The 23,804-nt window shown below is 39.7% G+C and overlaps 1 protein-coding gene across 4 annotated transcripts; it reads right to left on the bottom strand.

Annotated features, from left to right (window-relative positions):
* Positions 1-1,211: 1,211 nt before the first annotated feature.
* khdrbs1b (KH domain containing, RNA binding, signal transduction associated 1b) lies at positions 1,212-19,295 on the bottom strand. 4 transcript variants are annotated; one of them, XR_009676211.1, is made up of 13 exons: positions 19,006-19,295; positions 17,361-17,482; positions 16,149-16,265; positions 13,879-14,025; positions 11,323-11,456; positions 9,772-9,991; positions 9,285-9,352; positions 8,887-8,945; positions 7,754-7,942; positions 6,319-6,395; positions 6,107-6,215; positions 5,553-5,622; positions 1,212-2,667 (listed from the first exon to the last, which is right to left on the bottom strand). XR_009676211.1 is itself a non-coding variant. In XM_061060412.1 (9 exons), exons 1-9 carry the CDS (start codon positions 19,097-19,099, stop codon positions 7,836-7,838), a joined length of 1,068 nt encoding a protein of 355 aa, XP_060916395.1. In that variant the 5' UTR covers positions 19,100-19,294; the 3' UTR covers positions 6,624-7,835. The 4 variants fall into 4 exon arrangements, 1 of the variants encoding a protein (XP_060916395.1); XR_009676210.1 differs by having other exon boundaries at positions 6,107-6,395; XR_009676209.1 differs by lacking the exons at positions 6,107-6,215; positions 6,319-6,395.
* Between the last annotated feature and the right edge of the window lie 4,509 nt (positions 19,296-23,804).

Below are 23,804 nucleotides of genomic sequence, written 5' to 3'. Positions count from 1 at the left end.
CGTAGGGAATAGACACGATGTTTGCTGTCCCAAGCGAAACCCACCAGCTGTTGTCAGAAGATGAGTAAGCATTTTATAACTTTCTATAAAGTTATCTGCAACTAGAGCCCAGAACAATCAAAAAATAAATGACTTAGTCCATTCTCACCTCTTAAGTTTCTGGTATGACTTATAAAATGAGCCATCAAGGGCTATTTGGTCGTGTAACAATAGCAGATTAAATTTAATTCAGTGAACAACTGAATATACATGTATGTCACCAGGTAGTGTCCATAGTGGAAAAGGCTCAGTTAAGAAACTGGGAAGTGTAGTCTTAGTAAGACATTACTGTTTCAATAAATGCTGCATTTTTTTGTAGTGGATTAAAATACACATTTGGAGGAGTATGGCTGATTTCAGCCTGCAGGTGCTGTATGTTGACCTGAATCAATAATGCCAGTGTCCGGGATAGGTATCATAAGAAAAAAAAAAAAAGGTCACACTTCATCACATTTTTGAAAAACTCATTGTTGATTGAAATCCCCTTTAAAAAAACGTGAGTATAACTAGCTTTATTCCTTGATGGTAAACTTTTTGTATGTTAATTTACTGTAATTGTTTCACCCTGTGAGCCCCATTGGGTACCACTTTGCATTATTTGAGCTCTTTTCTATTCATACTCTGCAGATCGAGGAGTGCACAGACTGCTCATTACAATAACCATTCCCAGACATCTTCAAAGGTTCTCTCGGAGTTCCCCTGGGAGATCAAGGACATGTGGGTGTCGGGTTCACCCTGCTCAAAGTACCAGCAGTCGCCTCGATTTCTGTCTCTGCTGCTGAAGCAGCAGTTGATGTGTATCTGGAGGAGGCCGATTGTCACAGTCTTCACAGGTGTCAGCATGCGATGTTCCTTGGATGGTGTGAATCCTCCTCGACCAGAAGATGCAATCCAGCTGTCCACCATCTCTGCCCACAGTATCCTCACCTCTAACACACACAGCATTTTCACACATCCTCCTCCACACTCTGTGCACGCCCCCCCCCCCCCCCCCCTTCCCGTAAACCTCACCCTTCCTGGCCTCCTGTCTCTCACCTTTTTCCGTCTATTCTCCCACGTAGCGTTATGTGTATGCACCAGGCCACTTGCATTTAAGTAGGTAGAAACAGCAGACTGTGTCGCAGACAGTTCTAGCAAAGAGAAAACATTAAAGACGACTGAAACATGGCTAGTTTAAATTCAAGTCTACTTTTATTGATCATAGCACAGTTACATTAACTTTCTTTTCCATCCTTACACTCCTGACAGTTCATCGATGAAAGCAGAGGAGATGGCTTTCACACCATCACTTATCTTTCATTAGATTACAGGAGACACGGAAATCATTATCTCAGACATAATAGCTCATAAAGACTGAAGAATGATCTGTTTTGGATATGGCCCGTTGACATTTCATATCAAATGGAGGTTTCAGTCCTAACATCTAATGTTCTATCTTAAGCTGCAAGCATTTTCAATAAACTAAATGGATTCTCCGACTAATGCTGCATCTGACCAGTGAGTTGGGGGAAGAGAAATGTGTTTTTAATACAGGAAAGTATAGTTTTGACCTCTAAATGTAACTCTGCACCACAGGCAGCTGTAATATCACCAGAGGTAATGGTAGAAAATGGCATAAAGGGGAATCAAATCAACAGAGGCATGATGGATGCTGGGGGAGGTTGTAATGTCTGTCTTCACCCTTCATCCCTTTCTCACATGCAGCTCTCCTCCTGGGCCCATCTCGCTGCATTATCATACTTGGATGCCGAACAGCATCGAGCAGGCCAGTGTTGCTTATGAAAGCGTTACACATTTGTAGTGAGGGTACATGTGAGTACATGCAAATAGGCCACTGAATTAGCATTTGATATCCTCGGGGGCTACACGGGCCATGCAATGCCAAGATGTGGCAGAGTGCGTGTGTGTGTGTGTTTGTGTGAGCTCGCGGTGAACTCGTCCGCAGCAAGATAGCAATCCTCACTTTGCGGGCATCTCTTAACTCTTGAGCAGCGAATCTAATTTCACACAGCAATAAGGCATGAAAGCTACACAACATGCAGCAATAGTGGGGGAAACAAATGGAATCCTTCAAATACAGATGTCACACAATTCTTTTCGAATGAAAAAGTAAGCTGGCATTGCGTTATTTTTTTGTCGAACTCTGAGTTTAATAGACATTAAAAATAATTTCACAGCCTGTTATAACAAGAGGGCTCATTTTATGGTAAATTAAACTGAAACAGTTACATTTATTGGATGAATGGGTGGTCTTGTCGGACCCTCGCATCACCACAGGGGGGCTAATGCGATGTGACTCAATATTGAGAAATGTAAAAATAGAACAAAAAAAGCATCAACAGAAACTGAGAATCATGAAGTCTCCAATTATTCCGGACATCCAGCCAGCTTAATGTCTTCACTGACCAGCTGCAGTCTTAGTTGTGTTCCAGCGGGAGTCTGAGCCAGCTCCTCTCCCTCGCACTACATCAACAGGCAACTGTGGGTCACTTGGCAGCCTGCCCAACCCCTCACAGCCAGGAAAATAACAGGGCAGCCCCCCCCACCCCACCCCCACCCACCCACCTCCCCCAGAGAGCTTCTTCTGACCACCTCCTTCATGGTGAGTTGCTCCTGTGTATGGCTTCACTGGATAGGAGACAAAACCAAGAGAGTGATGCTGACATGGGCCCCACATGAAAACACACAGAGCACTGTGCTGTAAGTCAAAATCCTCCTCTGCTTTGAAGTGATTTATTAACACATGAGAGTAATAGTGTTGGATGAAAAAATGATAATTTCTTCCTTTTTAGCAGTGGCTATAAAATCTTAAATCTTTTCAACAGCAGAAAAGCAGCATCTTGATAAATCTGACAGCTAATTCTTAGAGTTTTGAAACTACAGCATAGGTATTTAAACTAACAGCTAGTGGGGTCACAGTTCTCAGAGTATTTTTTATTTTCAAACACAACAAGGAGCAGATGTATCTATTTTAAGATATCTATCAAATGTAATGTCATGTGATGGTAATGTATGATTCCATGGTGAGAGCTGTTCTCCAGTCAGTAATAACAGCCTATTTGTCAACATGTTGCTAATCAACCCTAAATCCTGCTGCTGCTATGACACCGTTTTCATTCTCGTAGCTAATACTCGCTGCGACGGGGGGGGGGGGGGGGGGGGGGATTGTACTCCAGCTTGACAAACGCTGTCAGCTAAGAGTAGCCTTCTCCTGCCACAAAACATAATGGAGGCATGTCTCCAGTCACCATTTTTGATACACGCAGGCTAATGCTTCATCACAGCGATGTGTGCTAACAGGGCTAGGAAATGATGCGATGCCAATCTGGCAGTTGTCTGTCTCAGGTGGCGTTAAACTTGGATATCATGGAAACCAGCTATCTTGAATTTACTTCCCAGTCCATCAATTCTTTTTCTTTTTTTTCTGGTGACACGTGTACCTGTACCTGTGTCAAACGTTATTGATGTCAACTAGTACAAAATGAGTACTTGAGTACTTATAACCATTCCTACTTGATGTAAAACATCATATATTCTTCATAAGTAAACACAGATTTTTACAGGCGCCTCACAGAGCAAAATCTAAGCTTCCAAATAATCTGTTGTTCTACATTATTAACAAAGAAACTTTTGTTTTTCTAAAATGTCTTACATCTGCAGGTAGCCATGTTTAACACAATCTTCAAACAAGCAAGTGACCTTTTTAGCCAATTACATTAAAAAAAATGTTCCCAACTGGTTCATTACCCAGTTCCCCTTTGGTAAAATGCTAACATAGTTAATGTTTCTCAGCTCTACCAATAAACATACATTCAAAGCCATCCTGCCTTCCAGGCATAGAAAGGACATCATGAACAATCCCCCCGACAACTCTCTCCTCTCGCTGGTTCCATTTCGGGAATTGCCACAGCCCTCTCACTCCTGTTTTTCCTTCTGTCAGAGCGCCTTGAGCTACAGATCCTCATTAGTCACTTTCCCCGAGACTACAGTGACACCAGCGTGGCATTCTCTCACACTCAGACTTGCTGAAGGCTAGCATGGCCACACACACCAATTCACCGGGCACTGTCAAAAGCCAGGCGACTTACAGGAGCTGGGCAATCATCAGAATCAGCCAACCTTTGAAATGCCGTGAATATCATGAACTTGCTGCTGCTGCATAATTTACCCCAGCTGAATACCTGCAGGCACCAGTCTTTGGAGGAAATTAGAAAAGTTAAGGGAGCATACCAGTGGTTCTGAAGGGTTGAGACCACTACCTACAAATTGTGTACACTTAACAGTGAAGGCTTACCCAGCACAGGTTACTGTTGCAAGTATAGGGACTAAAAACTCTCCTTCACAGTGAATTCAGTTTCTAAAATGATCACCTTAATAACGTTTTTTTTTTTTTTAGAATTGTACCCTTGTCTGCATATCTCAGAGCTGGTTGGCTAGGGCCAAAATCTAGAATGAATAAAAGTCATAGACTGTAAATATTAATGGACGAAGCCTGAGTGACGTCAGGGGGCTCATCGGCAGCAGCCGCCATGCTGGAAATGCTGTCTCAGCTTTCATTCAACCTAACGACAGGCTGAGAGCTGGAGCGGAGGCGGGTTTTAAGCATTAGGACCGTTACATCACGCACACCTGTCAGAGCCTAACTATGGAGAACACATATCGTTATCAAAATAGAGCTGTTTAAAAAACATTCACCTCCCGTACAGTGTGTGCACATGATGACAACAACTAATCAGACCTATTTGTTTTTCCGTACCAGGCTGTAAACATGTTAATTTTTGCTGTAAAAACAGTGTATTTGCCAGTCATGTGTTTGTGACTTCCGGTGTTCCTGCAGCCTCAAGCAGACACTTGACGAACTGCAGGATTTTGGACTTCCACATTGGCTTAATTTTTCAAGACGGGAGGTTGCCGCTTGATAAAAGTAGATTCACGATTTTACAAATTGGTAATCAATGTGGTCATTCATAAAACAATTTTATGCATCTGTGCTTAGTTAGGGGGCAAACTAAGTCATCTCTAAACAGAGCAAGCCTATTGCCACTTCCCTGTTTCCATTTTGCCTGCTATGCTAACCTAACCAACTGCTGCTGATAAAGTCATATTGACAAGAAGGCAATTAGCCTATTTTTCAAAAGATCAAAAAACGGCTGCTGACTGGAACCGGTCTGTTTCTCTGTGACGGCCCAAAGTATCTGCACACTGTTTGAACAGTGATAAAAATGTTCCACCCAAAATAAATGCATACATAAATAATGATAGAAGCTGTTTTTTTCTCTGTGATGGATTTCACAGTTCATGCAATTTTCAAGGCCATCGAGATTGATGCTCATATTGAAAAAACATCAACAGACACTAATGACTGCCTGGAATGGGGGAAAATAATCAATATTTAAGACTCGCTGTATAGAGGGCAGTAAACAAACAAACACAAAAAAAGGGTGATGATATTATCATGCAAAAACCCACAGCATAGTCCTTAAAAACAGAAATAGGTTCAGCAGAGGACCAACCTGAGGTTTCAAACGGGCTCTCGTCAGTAAACTGTCAGTCTCCGGGGCACCCAGTGACCGATAACTGTGCCTGAAGGGAGGACAAACACAAAATCAATACCCTGTCGAAAAAAACCTGGAGAAACTTGAGACAGTGATCATGCAATGTCTACAGGAGAAGATATGCTCATGCAACTCAAGCTTTGTATTTTGAATAACTTTATAAAGGCAGAACCTTTTAAATTACAGTATGCAACCATTACACAGCAAATAAAAAAAAGTAACTGCAGCTCAAATGTACAGAAGATATTGACATAGATTTTGCTTTGTTCATTTTAGCAAGAGTTGCATTAACACTATTCTAAAAGATTTTGTTAGTATACAGAATAGTTATTTTTGTATATAAAATCCACTACAGTATGATATTTGAAATTACTTTTTTCTTACTTTTGAGTTGATTCTTTTTTTTTATTGCCATGACTATAATAATATTTTAAGAAACTGTACGCATTTACCAGCAACTTTATGTCAATGGATAAACACACTACGAAATTAAACATTTAGGGTTAGGTTACCTTTACAGTGGAGTTCTCTAGGTTAAAACCATCCTCTCCATTGCACTGCCATTACTCTGTACTAAAGTAGCCATCGCGCCAGGGTCATTCATGACAATGAAGCCTAGACCTGAATAGTGGTTTGAATTCAGTTAATTTTCAGATGCTATAAAAGGAATTCTCATTAACGATTACGACCACAGGTAAGAGGATTGAAAAAGTCTTATACATACCCAGGCAATCAATGCTTTAGAACTCTATACACATTAGGAAGCTATCCAGGTTATTTTAGAGGTCTTACCTCTGGGTCCTTTTTAAAAAGTATAGAAAGAGAGAGAAAGAATAAGTTGTGCTCTTTTGATAATCAATCAAGACATCATTTAGTAGGGTTAAAGTCTTCAGACGTCAATACATTCATTTAGATTTAAAATGCGGTTTTGAATGAGAAAAAAAGGAAAACCCCTACATCTGACTGCTGAGGGTTGTTTTAAAAAAGCCATTTCAGAATTTGACTAGGACAGGAAACAAATAAAGCAAGTTAAATTTCATAAAAACAAACTAGGCTTTATTGACAAACTGCTGCAAAACATCTTTTGGACAGATTTAGTAACCTATTTAGGCAAGCTTACACATGTAGCATAATGCATTTTATGGAGAGGGTACAGATACTAGTGTCAGAGTAAGTACAGTTAGGATGTTTTAAAATATGTACAAGGTTCAGATTGAGCTGCAGGATCCCTTCTCTCTAGAAAAAGAGAAGACCCATGTGGAGATTTGTGTCCCAATCCTTTCTTTGTGAACTTTTGTACATGCAGTTTATAGAGATTCCGATAACAAAATGAAGACCTAAACTGGATTTAGCATAACAGGAGGCAATCTCTCAGCCATGTTATCATCAAACATTATGTCTTCACGGTTTTAATTTTATTTTTTAACAAGGAAGACGAATTGAGGATATGAGGACAGTCCATCTCAACAGTGTCTATTAGGGCTATATTTCAAAACTCTAAGTACAATGACAAATATTGCTGCCTAAGTCTAAATGGACAACGTTTTTAGAACTATTTAAAACAAACCATCAGGAAGAATGAATTATTCCGATTCCATTAACACTGATTCTTAACCTTCACTTAATTTAATATAGGTTTTTTTTGTCTCTATATTACATGAAAGTTTAAATAGATATTTTATTCACTATATTAACAGAATTTTGAAATGTAGCCTAATTGGGAATCTGCAACTGACCCTCAACAGTTTCTTTTATTTAAAAAACATTTGTCATGAATTCATTAGACAAGTGGATAATAAGCCCCTAACTTTGCTTGGAAATTATTTTTCCTGAACAGTTAATAAAAATGAGGATAAACAATGCAAAAAAAGCCAGAGGGGGTTAAAAAGGGAAGGAGAAAAATACAGCGAAATAATCAAAAAGTCAAATGAAAATGAACAAAGTAAGGACATTGACTTTTCTCTAACCCATCTAAAAGCCACTTGTGTAGGAAGGAATGGTGGCTTGTTGAATAAGTGGTTGGTTGGAATGACAAAGTCGGGTAGGGGAGGGTGTTTGTGCTCAAATCTCAAACAGTTCGGATTTTCAGTTCCCAATTTGCTCTCTCGTATAAAGTCCGGTGTAGGAAAGACCAAACCAAAGACAAAACAGACAATTACTTTTGTCGGGCTGCTTAAAGCGAGAGCTGCCGTGGTACACAGGCGGTAGTCAGGGCGACACATTAAAGGTGCTTAGTCCGCTTCAGTACTGTCTGTATGGGTGCTCCCGATAAGGCGTCTTGGCACCTCTGGAGACAGGAGGAGCCTTCCCTGGAGCTGTCCGCGGGGTCCCGTTCCAGTCATCTTGACCTTGGAGAGGAAACACACAAATGAGAAAACATAAACAATTCAAGATGGATCCAAACATACAATAATATTCTGTTCACAGGAACACGACTAGACCTTATTTTAAAAAAACGTTTGATACAAAATGTACGAGTGGATGAGTCCTACATAATAGTGTTTTATTCCATGGAAGGTCACAGAATGCATAACAATGCTAAATGCTAAATGGACTTAAGCTTTTACAGTACTTTTCAAGTATTTTGACTATTCAAAGCGCTTTTACATCGCAGGTTACACCAACACATTCACACACTGATGCTATGTAGAATGACCATCAGTATAAACAAATCCCATTCTTACACATTCACATGCCACCGCCTAAGCAGCACGAGCTACTTGGGTTTCAGAGTCTTGCTAAAGGACACATCGGACACATCGTTGCAGGAGCTGGGGATCAAGACCCTGGCCTTCCGGTTGAGAAACGACTAACTCTACCACTGAGCCACAGCAGCCCCCAAAAATCAATTTTAAATCCATTTTAAAACGTTTTAACTAGTAATTGTCTTATAATAAATGTCTCTGCTTGGACATTGTTTGCGTCTCTTCTGTTACCCTGTATCACATCCTCAATTTTCTTCACCATCATTTTGACTACAGTATTTGTTCCACCCCCATCAGGGACTTTGCAAATACTGATAAATTATGGATCAGCTGGGATCTGTTCCTCCACTTGCAGACAGACAAATGATTTCAAAGTTGCAGGTGCTTCTTCTTTGTTAATTTCAGATCAAATAGTTTAATATCAGACTCATGATGGCTGCTGCTCTGTGTCCATGTACTGTACTGATATTGCAAGAAATATCATCACATTTTAATACTGCCCAAACTATGTATATATATATATGTATATATATATATATATATATATTAGGTCAAATTTCTTAACAATGAATCAAATTTCTCCTTACCATAGGATTCGTACGACTCTGATGTCTCTCCATGTCCATAGTCATAGTATTCAGGCTCTCTGATGGTCAAAAGAAGGAAGAGAGAAGAAGATAAAATAACATTTAATCTTTGAAAACATCAAGAAGTTGCTGACAGTAATGTCTAGGGGGCTGATAATTGGATTTCATGAATAAGATCAAAGCTAACTCTCCAGAATGGAACATCTTAGTCCTGGCTGGTTCTCCTTAATAACATCACCATCCAAGTCGTGAAGCATGGAGTAAAAATCAGCACCGAATTTTTGCAGTGTTGAAAAAGCATTTTTGCTTCTCTCAAATCCTTTTTCCTCACAACTAGGCAATGTGCATGCACTCTATGAGGAGCAGGTGAAAACCAAAGAGACGTCTGATTCACTCACGCCTGCGGCTGACTGTAATAGCTGTCGTATGACTCGTAGGCTGTGTCTGTGTAGCTCTCATCGTAGCCCTGAAGAGGAAAGGAAACAGAGAATGTGAGTGAGATTTAAACAGAGGCTTGTTCATAAATCATGAATGTCAAGGTGCCCCCAAAGAACTACACTTGTACTAAGACAGACACGCTCCTCTCATGTCAGACGTGAAATTTAACTCCGAGGGCAAACGGCCCAGAACAGTGTCATTCAGGGACGAGACTGTTTTCAGTCCCAACAGCAAAAATCCTTATTAGATCTTATCATTTTTTATATTTAACTTATCAATACTAACATTTTTAAAAGACATTAAAATTCATTTATGTGTAATATAATCAAACTAATTGCAGCTTATACATAAAATATTACCTGTAATTTAATTTTGTTGAGAACATCCACAGACAAACTAAACGGATGAATTCAAACATCCATGTGCTAGAAGATGTGATACACTTACATATTCCTCGTAGTTCTCTGCAGCTGCAGCAGGGGCGTGCTGGTGGGGGGCTGCCATTCTCTGGGGGGGGCCGCCAGTAGGGGGCCTAGCACGGGCTGCCACAGCTCCCCTGGCAGGTGCAGCAGGGGGTCCGCCTCGGCCTGCTGGAGCACCCCTCAGTGCCCCACCTCTGCCTGGGCCTCCACGAGTGACACCTCCCCGAGGAGGCATTCCCCTTCCCCTAGAAAACAGGGACATGGAGTTAACACTATGTTCATGGAAAGAATATCAGAACTGATACTTTCTTTACAGGAGCAAGATAAATAGATTTATACAACTTTCATGTCCCACTACTTAATATAAGGAGACATGCAACAGCCAGTTACTTTAGCATGTATGTTTTATCAGTGAGGATCAAAGAAATTGGTAATCAGATAAATTGAGCCTGGTACTCCATAAACTCATCTTTTCAACTCAACTGCCTCCTGGCATTAGCTACATTAATTATTGAACAAACATGAAGGTGAGATTGATCGTCTCATCTACGTCATGAAAGATAGAGAGTAAGTGTGTCAGCCAATGTTGTTAAGATATTCTTTGCATTAAAGAAATAAGGTTTTAAAAAACAACTGTTGGTGTTATCCACATCAAAAAAGCTCACTCCATGCGAAGACGGCAAATGTGTTTGATTTTTTTTTTTACTCCCATGTGTCACACAACAGATCAGTTTGAATTTTAATTCTGCAGCTGTCTGCACCGGTTTCATGTAGACCCGTGTCTCACTGGCCTGAACTGAAACTGAAGTAATCATTTATGCTTCCAATTAGATTTTGACTATATACACAGTAAATGTGAGGTTGATGCTCGCTATTAAAAAAAAAAAAACAGAAACATTTTTATATTTATATTTTCAAACATTTCAAATCAAACAATCCACTTCATAGGAGACGTGAGACATTGAAACTTCAGCCCAAAACAAGGACGGTGTTGAAAAAATGTATATATATCTATAAAGACAAATTGCTTTCGTAGATAGAAGCCTATGACAACGTTTTGAAGATTAGTATAGGAAAACAGCCTCTGCTGCCAGTTTTGAATAAATTATTTATGACTTAAGGGTCAATAATGTGCACCAGTATTGATCAAAAGTAAATCCACACATAGTAAAAAACAAAATGGAGCTCTTCCTTTACTGCTCAGTGTTTTCCCTACCATTATATTGGGGGGGGGTTACATTTTTTTTTTTTTTTTTTTTTTTAAAGATTTATTTTTGGGCATTTTGTGCCTTTATTGTAGAGATAGGATAGTGGATAGAGTTGGAAATCAGGGAAATAAGTCATTTAAGGATACCTTTCCGATAGAAAAGGACAGCTGTCATTAAAAGTAACACATGAACACCAAGATTCCTTCAAGTGTTTGTGTCGTCGTGTCGGCATGTCGGCTTGTCCCCACCCCCCCAACGCTGTAAACCTAGGGGAAACACTGCTGCTTGTATCTTTTTATTTAGGTAGTGACCCCACAGCGGTCATAGAAGGAACCCTGTATGTGCAGAATTGTGTGCATTTAAAAAACCTGTGTGTTCCAGAAGGGGGGACTCCGCGGCCCCTGACTGGCATGCCCCCTCGGCCTCGGGCTCCGTGCTCCTGGCCTCCATTCAGGTAGCTCATTTCCATGAACTGCTCTTGGCAGATATCATCCATCATATCCTACACACACATTAAAAAAAGAGAGGAGAGAGAGGGTGAGAAACAAGAGCACATGACAGGGGACATGACAAGTGAAGGCGCACCAAAAAAAGAGAGGGAGCAGAAGGGGGAAGAAACGGAGACAGTGTGAAAGAACGAGTAATGAATAAAAGAGTGGAAAACAATTACTGAGCTGCTCACAACACAGCACCCCTCTATCGGCTGACAGAGCGAGAGAAAGAAAAAAGTCTCTGTTTGAGTGACTCAGAGTGTTAAAGAGACGGGGACAGGGGGGTCGAGGATGTGGGAGGTTGGAAATCATCCATCCACACTCCCTGCTTTCCTGTTCCTCTCCATCATGCACAAAATGTAAATCACTCCTTTCTGCACTTCTTGACAAGTCTGGTGTGACTGTATTCACTTTTTCCTTATTCTATCCATAAAAACAATACATTGGGAGGATTAGTGACACTGCCTGTCTGAGCAGCTCAAATCCTGCAACACAACCCACTGCCTGTCTGCAGGGAGAGCCGCACTGTGACCCAATCAATTCTTTTTCATAAATCAACCTCTGAAATGTTGACGGAGATCTAATGATGGTGAAAATAAGGAAAAAGACTGATACAACAATATGCATCTCAAGTGACAGCTTTTAATTTATCTGCCGCCAAACCGGCAAACACGAGCCATTTGACTGATGACAGATTCATCTCAGAAGAGAATTGTTGTCAATGCAGTTGCATTTAATGAGCCAGCAAAGTGGCACCCGTTTACCCATCAAGGTGCTTAGATTAAATACCTTTTCTTTGGAAGTAACAATCCCAAAATAAAACTGTGCTAAGGATCAGAATCAATAATAAACACATGCAATAGTTTCACACAGAAAGGCGCTGCTGTTGCATTTACATCAGTAGACATACAGATATTATTATGTAAAAGGGATAAGGAAGAACAGTAGAATCAAATCCTTCTGAATTACTTTTGGAGTACAGGTAATGCATAAAACATTCTACCAACAAATCACCTCAATCCATTTTATGTGAAACCTGAGTAATATATTAAAATATGACCCTGTTCCGAATGAAGGCTGTCAAGCCTGACAGATTATGGCTTTAAATTGTGAAGACAGGTTCTGCAAAAGGCTTTTTACCATACATTGCAAATTTCAAGACTTGCAGCTGGTCCATCAGTCCCTTAGATTGCCTTTGATCCAAAGGACCCGGTCTTCCATAGTATCCAGCGCATTAGTATAAAAAATGTTGGCATCATGTGAAAGCCTTGGCCTGTTGGCCTGTTGTTTTAGAACACACCAATGTTCGGCTTCAGCACATTGATATCTCAGCATATAGCCAATACAGAAAGAATTCTACCACACATCTGTCTGAGAGCACAGCGATGTAAAGACACAGTAATGGACAGACATGTGATGAGTCAAGTAAAGAAGTAATTCCCTCAGATACAGTTAAAGTAACCCTTCCGCTCCCACCAAGATTCAACCAAGGATTGCCAAGGATTTGAAGGATTCTTCCACCGAGATTCCTAGCTGCAAGGTTTTCTCAACTGTTTTCAAACGGATGACACTTACTAAAGACCTCCAATATTTATACAAGTGGAGCAATTAGAGATTGCAGATTGTGAGTTATGTAAATGTATTTTTTTAGAGCACAGAGGGATAAGTGAATTGAATCCTATTCCATAACAAAACCAAAAAGATTTGATCTGAGTAATTAGACAGAGAAGTCTCCGGTCAGAAGAAACACGACTTGCAGATTAAAATTGATGTGTCTTAAACAAACATAATAATTTGACATTGAATTTTTAATAAAATGGTTTGTAGTTTTTTTATGTACTTCAGAATAATTATTGTTAAAAAAATTATAAAATAAAAATACCAAACATAGCCAAATGTAGTTTCATAATTCCTGAGTGTTTCTTTCTCTCTACATATACAGACTATTGATTAGTATAATCAAGCTTCTTTAAATATGAACTCTAGCTTTAGGAAATACTTACAGGCCGTTTCTTTACAAATGTTTATTAAAAAACTTTCACATACTAAAACTTGTTAATTTAACTTTTTTGGTAGATCCATTTGAAAATGAAAGTCATTGTTGGATGAGACTTGGTTTGATTTCAAGGGTAGAGTTTTAAACTTAATAACAACTGACTCAAGCTCAGATCTAACACTAGTTCATCGATCACAATATATCGTCACAATTACACAAATGGAAATATTTGCTTCGCTATGTATGTTGAAAAAAGAAGAAGCTTTTTCTGACAAGTCAAAAGACTTTGCTTTATCTTCCGTGTGCTTTCACTATTTGACAGAATAAATTATGACCTGAATAAATAATCACAAAGTTAGTCCACGCAGGCTGTTCAAAAGCCAGTCTCCCACCAAAACACAACAAGGAAAAAGCCAAAGGAATAGATTCAGACTCACTGGGAACAGGAACTTCTTGACCTCCTCCATGGCATGGGCCATGCGCAGGTAGGCATCGGGTACCGGGGCAAACACCTCGATAAACACGTGCAGCTCCATAGACAAGTGGGCGTACTTGGGCTCCCCACCTTTCCTCAGCCCCTCCTCCTAAAAATAGGGCAAAATCAAAAGAGTGTAAGCAAGTCGAAAACAGCAATCAGCTTCCATGACAACAAAAATAATTCTGCAATTAATCGCAATTTAGCCACCTTAGAGGGCAATGGGCAGAGACTTTAATTATGCCTTCCTTTATATAGTTTAATAAGGGAGTTAGAAATGGGAGAACATATCTGAGATTGTGATCATTTTTCATTCTGTTATATGTTGCAATTAAAATAATGGAAATTATACCTTTTCCATTTGTTTTTATGAACATCAATTTAATTCTCAATCAAATAATTGTACATTTATTTTATGATTTTAACTCCAAACCCCTTCCTACTTTCAGCACAAACTGGGTCAACTTGGGGGCTTGCAATTATTTATACATCATCATCCATTTCTGAAGATGTTATAAGTTAATGTGACCCACAGTAAGCTTCACTGTGTGTTGCAGGTACAGCCATGATAAGGAAGCCATTAGCGGTACATCAGCTCTGTTAACAGTCCGTATACGTGGCCACAGCATTTAACGAGCAGCGGGTCAGTGTTCTGTTGACAGTGGACACACACTCATTTCATTGCGGTTTGTCTTTGACGGCAGCAGCATCACCTGTAGTCTATACTTTTTTACACGCAGGAAACATACTCTGCATGCATGGCGGCCAGTGATGGTGACTTCAGACAGACTTTAACTGTAGATAGTATAGAAAGGAAACGAGAAAGCTGGCCATCTACACAGAAGTGGTAGATTGGCGTGCGGATACTTGACTGACATTAGGCACATGCGCACATTGCAATTGAGATTGAAAATGATACATCAGATCTGAGAGTCACACACAGTAAGACAAGGCTTCATGGTTAATTGTGCCTTTTTTTGTTTTGGGTCTGCATTTCTCTCCATATGCATATGCATATGCTCTCCTCTTTTCCTTTTTCTCACCATGGTGAGAGTAGAACACATCTAAAAGTTAGAATATTCAGTGCAATCAAGTCTTGGTTACAGCATTGTGGCGTGTGGTGAAAAGCTGTGTTCATAATGACGCCGTCAGGATCAGAAAGCCATGGAATCAGCCTGACATTTTTAAAACTGTTTGCGGTACCGTGGGAATCGTAAAAAAAAAAAAAAAAAAAAGAGGCAGATGTCTGTGGTGGAGAATCTTTCAAAAGTGTCTAACTGAAGGAAAAATATATAAAGTTAATTATTCTAAAATCTGGTTAATTATAATTCTAATAGGTGAGGATTAGGTGAAGGAAGTACCAGATATTTATCATTTGAATTAAATTATTTTCCGTAAAAAAAAGGGGGAAAAACGTTTGCCAGATTGGTGCACAAAAAAAAAAAAAATACAAAAATGAAAGAGTTTGATGCGCAACACTTCCAGAGAGAGGACCCCTAGACCCCCAGGCTTAAGCAGGAGCTGTATGTGTGAACCCAAACAGACACATTTTTTCGCTCGCATTTCACCCACACTTTCTCCTGCCAGACCCCTTGTATTTTTTTTTTTTAGCAGCAAGTCCAAGTGAGCTGATGTAAGAACGCAGCAGGATATTCTCCAGAGGATTCACCTGCCAATGGGAGGGGGAGTGACGTTCATATCCTGTGACTGCTGCATGGTGCAAAGAGTGTCTGCATGGGACTGCCACAATCTCTGTGCCATAATAAAACGGCTGCATAATGTTTTCAGTTTGTCAGGATGTTTTCCTCCGCTCTTTTGAACTACACGTAGCATTGATATAATGCTAATCTAATATTCTCATAGCATCGTATATAGCGACATCCGCGCCTTGTTTTTAAAGTCACATCTTACCTCAGGAACCCCCTCCCCCCTCCCCTCCTGTAGATCTTTTCAGGACTACATATGGGAGCTGAGAAACCCCCTGTGCTTAACGATGATACAAAGTGGTAGATAACGGGTTAAGCGGGAAATCCTGAAGATTCTTTGAACAGATGTGTGTTGCTTGTATGCCCTTGGCTTTACGTTAACGTTCGCACAAACTACCCTGCAAACTGAAACCATCTGGGATCCCTGCCTGCCTGCCGTGCCTCTGAAGTGCAGGCCAGATGTTTTATGCCTTCTACACTTCTCAAAGGTGTGTAAAACCAACTGTGTGTGTTTTGTGTGTATTACCTTAGATTTGTCTCTCATGGATCCTTTGCCAAGCACAGAGATCTTCGCTCCGGTCTCTTCCTGCAGACGTTTGATTGTATTGCCCTGAGGTCCCAAAATCTTCCCCACAAAATTGAACTAATAGCAAAACAAAGCAGAACAAAATTAGCCTGACAATCAAAGCAGGGGTGAGCTTATTACCAAGAGATTGAAGGAGCAATCACTGTCAAGGGCCTTGTTGCACATCCTGCAGCCGGAAGAAGTAGATTTACAAGAGACGGTCGATATGAGCTCTTTCTGGGCTGTAATTCTTTCACTCACTAAATACTTTAAGCATCCAAACACTGAACCAGAAACAACTAGTGATCAAATACTCTAATCTTTACCTCATAGACCTTCAGAACAAGGTAATAACCATGACTATATATGACATGTCCTACTATTAGCTGTCATTTAGCTGAGTGGCCCCTAAGGAAACAATGTCTCCTGGAGTTTTCAAACTTGCTTCTACAATCTGAAAGCACTCATGAGTTTCTTTTATCTCTGTCAGAGCGGACCGGTGAAGCAACCTAAAATAAGTCTTGCTGGCAGACCGAGACAGCCTTGTAGAGATCAGAAGGCTTTATTACCCCACAGACCAAACTTCTACGTCATATTAATCTGATGCCTGAGGTGCTTGATAGACCTCACCCATCTTGGGGTTTGAACACTTTGAAGGACAACTTTTTCCAATGGTAAAAATGTTAACAGAATTCTAAATATTTTACAGAGTGCTTCAGAGGGGGCTCGTGTAAAGCTTGATGGCTCAAAATTATGCAAATAAATTAAACAACATGCAAATGAAGCATTACGCAACAAGAAAGGTGTCCTTTGAGTTGTTATAGGACAGGTTACACACTCAATATAAACTCAAATACTAAAAGTCATGAACCATTACACTAAGGAGGAACCCACCTCACACGATATAATCAAGTAAGACTTTAATTTGAACACGCATAAGACTGGATCCAAGCTCTGAACACTGTAAGAAATAGAGTCACTATTTAAAGACATGTCAGTATCGACTCTCCGCTTTAATTATACACAGTAGCTTAAAGATCAAGGTTGACAAGAGTAATTTGAGACTCGCAAGTAACCCTGTGACTTTATGTAATTGAGACTCGGCTTCAGGATAAATTAATTCAAGAGGGAAGAAGACGCAGGGGAAAAAAAACAAGGTCAGAGCGAGCTCACCTTTGGGTACTGTTTGACAGGTATGAGCACTCGTTCCTTAAGTTTGATGTTCTTTGTTGTGAAAAGATCCAGGTATGTTTCTGTCTCCTTTTTAGTCTCGCCTTTCTGGATTCTATCAATTTCTGAAGAGGGAGAGAGTCTGTTTTAGGCAAAGTGATCACACACAATCGTACAAGGTTTCAAGGGGCCAGGTCCACATGGCCCGTTTCATACATATTTTTAACAGATTAAACTAGAGATTTGCCTGTCACGAGCAACCGCCATGTAAAAGTCAAGCTTCCTTGCGAGCATGTCAGTCACACTCATTCAATATAACAGCCCTCTGTTAATCATCGGCGTCTAGGAAGTAACTCTTGCTTTTCATTTCAATAGCAACAAAAATACATGATAGACAAACTTTTTTTAGGGCGCAAAACATGAATCAGTTGGAGCTTAAATAAAACACAGGGTATAATTAATTTGTTTCATAAAGCAACTTCTGAGATTTGTAAACACCCAGAAAAAGCTTGAACAATTAGGTGATTATTCAAGAGCTGTCAACTTTGTTTTCCCAGTGATACTTTAAAAAAAAATGTATTTTGGACTTTTTTTTCTATTATCAAATCAATGGAAATAAAATGTTCCTGAGTTTTTAAATGACTTATCAGGCAGACACAGTTCATTCAAAGTCTTCAACTTGGGTGTGGGTTTTTTTTTTTAATCAAATTTGGCATTTCCTTATCCTCCAAAAAAAATGAGCAAACCGTTTTCGAATTGGATGATAAAAAATAACAGAATATATTAGATTGTCAGTCACTATCAATGACGATATTCTTTCTTTGAATTATTCATGTTTTTAAATTCATGCATTTCACAACAGGCAAGCTTAAAAAAACACATGCATATTATATTAGACCTACAAAGTGTTGTCACTGAAAAATAGAAAACAATAGAATACTTTTTTTCTGAGCTAAATGATGAGCACAGAGATATAAACAAAAACAAAAAACAACAGTAGTTTATTTGGTCTCTTCTTCTGTACAACTAGGGGGGAAAGATTCGCAGTGCAGTCGCCCGCTCAAGGACGCCTCAGCAGCGTGTGACAGACGGAGCTTTCAGAGTTTTGTCCCTGCTACCAGGCCGCCTCTCGGCTCAGACATGTGAGAGGTGACCCCCCCCCCCCCCCCTAGTCACGGACAGTGGCGTAGATTTATAGACTGATGCGAAGCGTGTCTGCAAGAAAACGACATCAGCAGCAGGGGAGCGAAAGTAATAACCAATAGAGCCTTCGTTCGCAAGACGAGTTTGCAAGTTGACACTGAAGTAAACAATTGGAAACGACGCAGCTGCGCGAGAGGAAGCGGGAATTATCTTCAATGATATTTTAAAAAGAGTGTTTCTTTCTCTGGTGTTTTTAAAAAAGCGTCAGGCTTTCAAACTCTCAGACACGTCATTATCCTTTATGTATCCTTTATGTATCCTTTATGTATCCTTTATGTATCCATGATGTATCACACATACTCATTGTTTCATTAATGACATGCCGAGGCAGTCCCATCCGTAAAACTTCACGACAACTGCAATGCCCCCCCTTTTTTTTTTTTTTAAATCAAAACATTAAAAACATGGTGAACACACGACAACAAACAACAGTAGGCGACTTTACCTGTGTTCAAAAGTTTCGTGGCGTGTGTGAACGACAAATCCAGGCTATCCTTTTCCGCCAGCAGTTCGGGGAGGTATTTCTCGTCGTTCTCCATTTTGAGTTAAAAGAGTGTCACAGTTCGGTTAAACCAACAACAAAAAAAAGCGTGGAGGGAAAAAAAAAAACAAAAAAAAAAAATAGAAAGTAGAAGTAGTCCACTTATGTAACAACGGAGTGCGGCGTATCCTTGGTGCAGACTTCGCTTTGCATGTGGCTGCCTGACGTTTACTGCGACGAAAAGAGGGGGTCCGCTACTCGGCGTGGTCTCCCAACCGGATGGGTCCCTCTGTTCAACAGCGTCGGCTGGATGGCAAATGGGAGAGAACAAAAGCGGTGCAAAAGAATATCGGTCCGATTCAAGCCGGCAGGAAGTGAGCTCAGAAGGACGTACTTCTCCGGACTGACGCCGCCCAACTGCGTGCTGTTTGTGTTGATATGCGCCGCCTCCAGTCGAGATAATCCAACTATCAGAGATCTGTGAGTGGAATGGGTGTGCCTTGCCCGCGGGTTTTTCCATTGTGTGGTTCGCCATCAGGCTTTTGAAAATTGTCTATTTTGACGATTAAATTCTGTTTAGTTCCCATACTAGCTTCATTTCAATACGGGGAAACACATGTATAAACAGAAAAACCATACCAGAGCCACATGTGATTCAAAGTAAGACAACAGCATAATAATAAATCTATGGTATCAATTAATTATCATGTTTATTGTAATGTAGCCTATGTTCAATAAAGAATAGGCTGGACCATGATAACTTTTATGGGTAAGGGTAACAGAATAATAGTGTAGATGTATTATTCTTTCTTTGGTAGGCTTGTCTTTTTATAGGTTTACATAGAGACTCATAACAATCCTAGTGTGAGTGGTTTCTGACTACTACTTCTTTATTTTTGTTGCTTTCTTTATATATTCTTTCTTTTTATTTGTATATATGTATATATATATATATTTATCTCTTGTGGACGTTGTGATCTGAAGTTGTTTTTTCTTTGTATGTATTGTACAGGACTTTGGTCAGATGCAGCTGTTTTTAAATGTGCTTTATAAATACATTTGACTTGACTTGACTACTAGTCCTAGGCTACCACTAGGCCTATATCTTAAACAGGGGAACTTTTTTAAGAGTACTCTTACTCACAGAAAGTGCCATCACATTATAATGAGAGACAGATATTTGTATTATCTCAATATCCAGGGTGACATAAAGATGTGGTACTTTCATCTCAGGCTCTACTGCCTCTTAGTGGCAGAGCAAGTCATAGCAAAGTCATGCTGCTGAAACTGGATCCATTAGCAGAAGAAGCCTGTTCTGAGACTAATCCCCCCCTTTTTCCTCTCCACTTGTATCGATTCAGAAACACTTATATGCAAGTGAAAAGCACAGTGAGGAGAATGTTCGAAAAAAAGACTCTCAAGGATTGATTCCTCCAATTCAGTTTGTGGTAATGAACCTGTCACGCCATTGAATGGAGCAAAAAGGGGTCAGAGGTTGGAGCTGGTCTAATGAATGCAAAACAAGAGCCGACCATTCTCTGTGTATTGGATCTTTAAGCACATACACTTGTGTGCATTATTTGCAGATGGATGCTCTTTGACTAAACAGCAAAAACTGCAGGTAATTTGTCAGTCTGCTGCCGGAGTGAAAGCTGTAATGATCAGCCACAGCTGTACCAATGAATGTGTTTGCTCAAAACAAATGAGAGCAAAAATTGTCAGCGATAAACACTTATGGGAGGCCGAAGACCCACTCTAACTATCAGCGTTCAGTTTGATCTATCTCTGACCGTAACAGTGTTATTAGTGTTGGGGGTTGCAAGGTTGTCCTGACTCCTCTAGTCAGTGACAGAATGGATCGTCTGTGAGCTGAATTTCAATTGGCTCATAAAAGGAAGACTTACTTCTCTTGGCAGGTGGAGGAGTTCCAATCTGTTAGCTTGCGCTCCTTCCTTCTGCTTGTGTGGACTTCTCTGGGCCCTTAACATACAGGGGCAGATGGAAGGGGGAACACAAGGCCTATATAGACTGCCACAATTTTAGATCTTTGCATGTGACCATTATATATTAAAATTGCTTAAAATTGCTTAAAATAGAAAATATTGCTTAAAATAGAAAATAAAATAAAAACATTCCTAGAGATCCTATCTGGACAGTCTGCAGCTCCCTGCTGTAACTTCAGTGTAATTGATTATAAATGTACAGTACGTCTCCTGGTGGTTAAAACACATTTCATCTATGGAGCATAAAATGCTTCAAAGTCATCACAACCCAACTTAACCAAGTCGATTTTAACCAATAATCAGTTGTGTACATTTCTTATATCTATTTATCATAAGTGCGAGTTTTTGAATGCTCTCTTTATCCATGCTGATAAGGCATCTTTAAATCATTTTATAGAAATACATGGTGTTGTTTTATAGAGTAAAACTCTCGAAATGGGTTAATATAGAAACCTCTTTTTACAGAATGAATCATGCTAGTGTCAGTGTTTCTCAGCCTTGTCGTGCAGACATTTTGCTTTTATCAATCCAGGTTGTGAGATATTTGTCAGACTTCTACTAAGGCCTGCAACACACTGCAACATTCGATTAAAAAAAAAAAAAGAAAGAAGCTATTCACTCTTCCAGAAACAATGCCTTTATCCAAACATGATATGAATATTTCTTCTTTCACTTTTCTTATTTTCTACAAAAAGGTATACAATAGATATTGATATTGTAAAAAAAAAAAAAAAAAAAGAGACGCTTAGACAATTAACGCGCAAAGTAAAGGTAAGAACCTGTTAGCATTAGCTAAAAGTATCATCCAATTGGAGTCCTTTTGTGTCCTCATAATAAATGCAAGTAAAACAATTGTGGGCCTTTTTTGACTGCTATATTAGTCAAATTTGTCATTTTAATATTCATTAATAGAGGACAATATTTAAAGCATTTACGGATAGTGCAATGTCGTTGGCGCAACATAATGTATGTGATAGTGGTACCTTGGATAACACAAACAAATGCCTTTGAGAAGAGACACATTACTGTGTTCTTAAGGTCAGGGGAGTTTGCCTGTTACAGCAGCATATTCACATACTTTATCTTTAATATAAGAAGAGTGTGCACTAAAGGTTGGAATAAAGGCATCCACATAAAAGCTGTAATGACTGTAACAGGATCACGGGTAGGGCATTAAGCACCCTAACCTTTTTGCTGTAAAATGATCTATTACAGTTTTTCTTTAACAAAAGGGACCTCAGTAATTTCTACAATGCCTATCAGATTCAATTAGCCAGGCCAGAACTAACACAATCTTAAATATCATCTTACTTATTAATTGGCATGACAGGCATTATGATTTTTACCTGATATGGTTTCTTTTGCCCTCCTCTTTGTTAAGAGGGTAAATTATTGTTTTTGGCCACTGGATCTGTGCCGTTTTTTTTTTTTTCTCGCTTTTTTTTTTTTTGCAGCACAAGCAGAACGAGTAAGTGTCCTCACTAATGGATTTTCCTAGCACTGCAAGTGGTGGAAAAAGACTCCCACAATGCATTCAAAACTACTTTACAGTAAGAGAAGCATAAAGCGCCACATGCTCCGCAACATATTCATCAAAACATCTATGAAAAATTATATAAAGTCGGAGGATTCAATCTCATTCTTTAACCTTGCACACCCGTCTTTTTTACATGCAGTCCTGGAGACATTGATCATACCAACTCATAACCTTATAAGCATGACAGGGACAAAGAAAGTGTGGGAAATTGGATGAGGGTAGTGCCTTTTTTTTTTCATGATCGGTGGATGGTGAAGTGGGAATTGGGAATTGGGAACAGAGGAGGGTGGGAAGAGGAGGAGGTTGGGGTGGTGTTACAGACCTAAGCAGGTGTGACAGTTCTGAAAGCTTTCATGGGGAAAAAAGGTTTCTCTGGCCTTGTAGCGATGCTAAAGTGAGCGTGACCCTCAGACTGAACCCAGTCATCTCTCTTGCTTTCTTACCTATACTGCCAAAGAACAGGAACAACCTCCTTTGTGTAGACTATATTTTAAGCGGAAACATTCTTAAGCTCATTCTGTTTGGCTCTCCACCACTTTCAGATTTATTTTTCTATTTACTATTGTTGATCGAAAGGGGACCTATGACTCTTGGCTCTATTTTATTTCAAAGATGGCCGCGTATGAATGTGTATGAAGGGGATGAGTTACATCTGATGGTCTCACTGCGGTGTAAAAGTGCTTTGAGTAGTCTGAAGACTAGAAAAGTGCTGTACAAGCTCAAGTCCATTTACCATTGGGGTTAGTACTTCTAGAACTGGAGTTTTGTCCAGTCATCACTCTATCTTGGAGAAGCTGCTGCACTGCCTACAATTATTTATTTAAAATAATCGCCGAATGGTTAGTTTAAAAATGCTTTGCCAACTACATCATTGTAAGCGGTTATCGTGCAAATAGCTCAAAAAGCCTATTTGTTGTCTAAATGAAAAGCTAAATAATGGTTCTGAATCAGAATATTTTTTTACAGAAATCAATTACTCCAACCCCCACTATAAAAAATATAGACCAATAATAGACAAGCATTGAAACCCAGAATTGTTTGAGTAGTCATGAGACTAGAAATGCGCTCTCCAAGCTCCGGTCCATTTACACAATGCAGATGATGCAAATGTTGAGTGAGACAACAAGCTGCCAAGACATTTTCCTGTTTTACAATAGATCTGGGGATTAACTACATTATTTGATAACAAATATCCAAACATGGCAACCCACGCTCGAGTCAAA

The sequence above is a fragment of the Labrus mixtus genome, chromosome 16 (genome assembly GCF_963584025.1).
Source record: "Labrus mixtus chromosome 16, fLabMix1.1, whole genome shotgun sequence".
In the NCBI taxonomy this organism is placed as follows: domain Eukaryota; kingdom Metazoa; phylum Chordata; class Actinopteri; order Labriformes; family Labridae; genus Labrus; species Labrus mixtus.
Note: the sequence above shows the minus strand (reverse complement) of the source record. Positions and strands in the feature narration are given on the sequence as shown.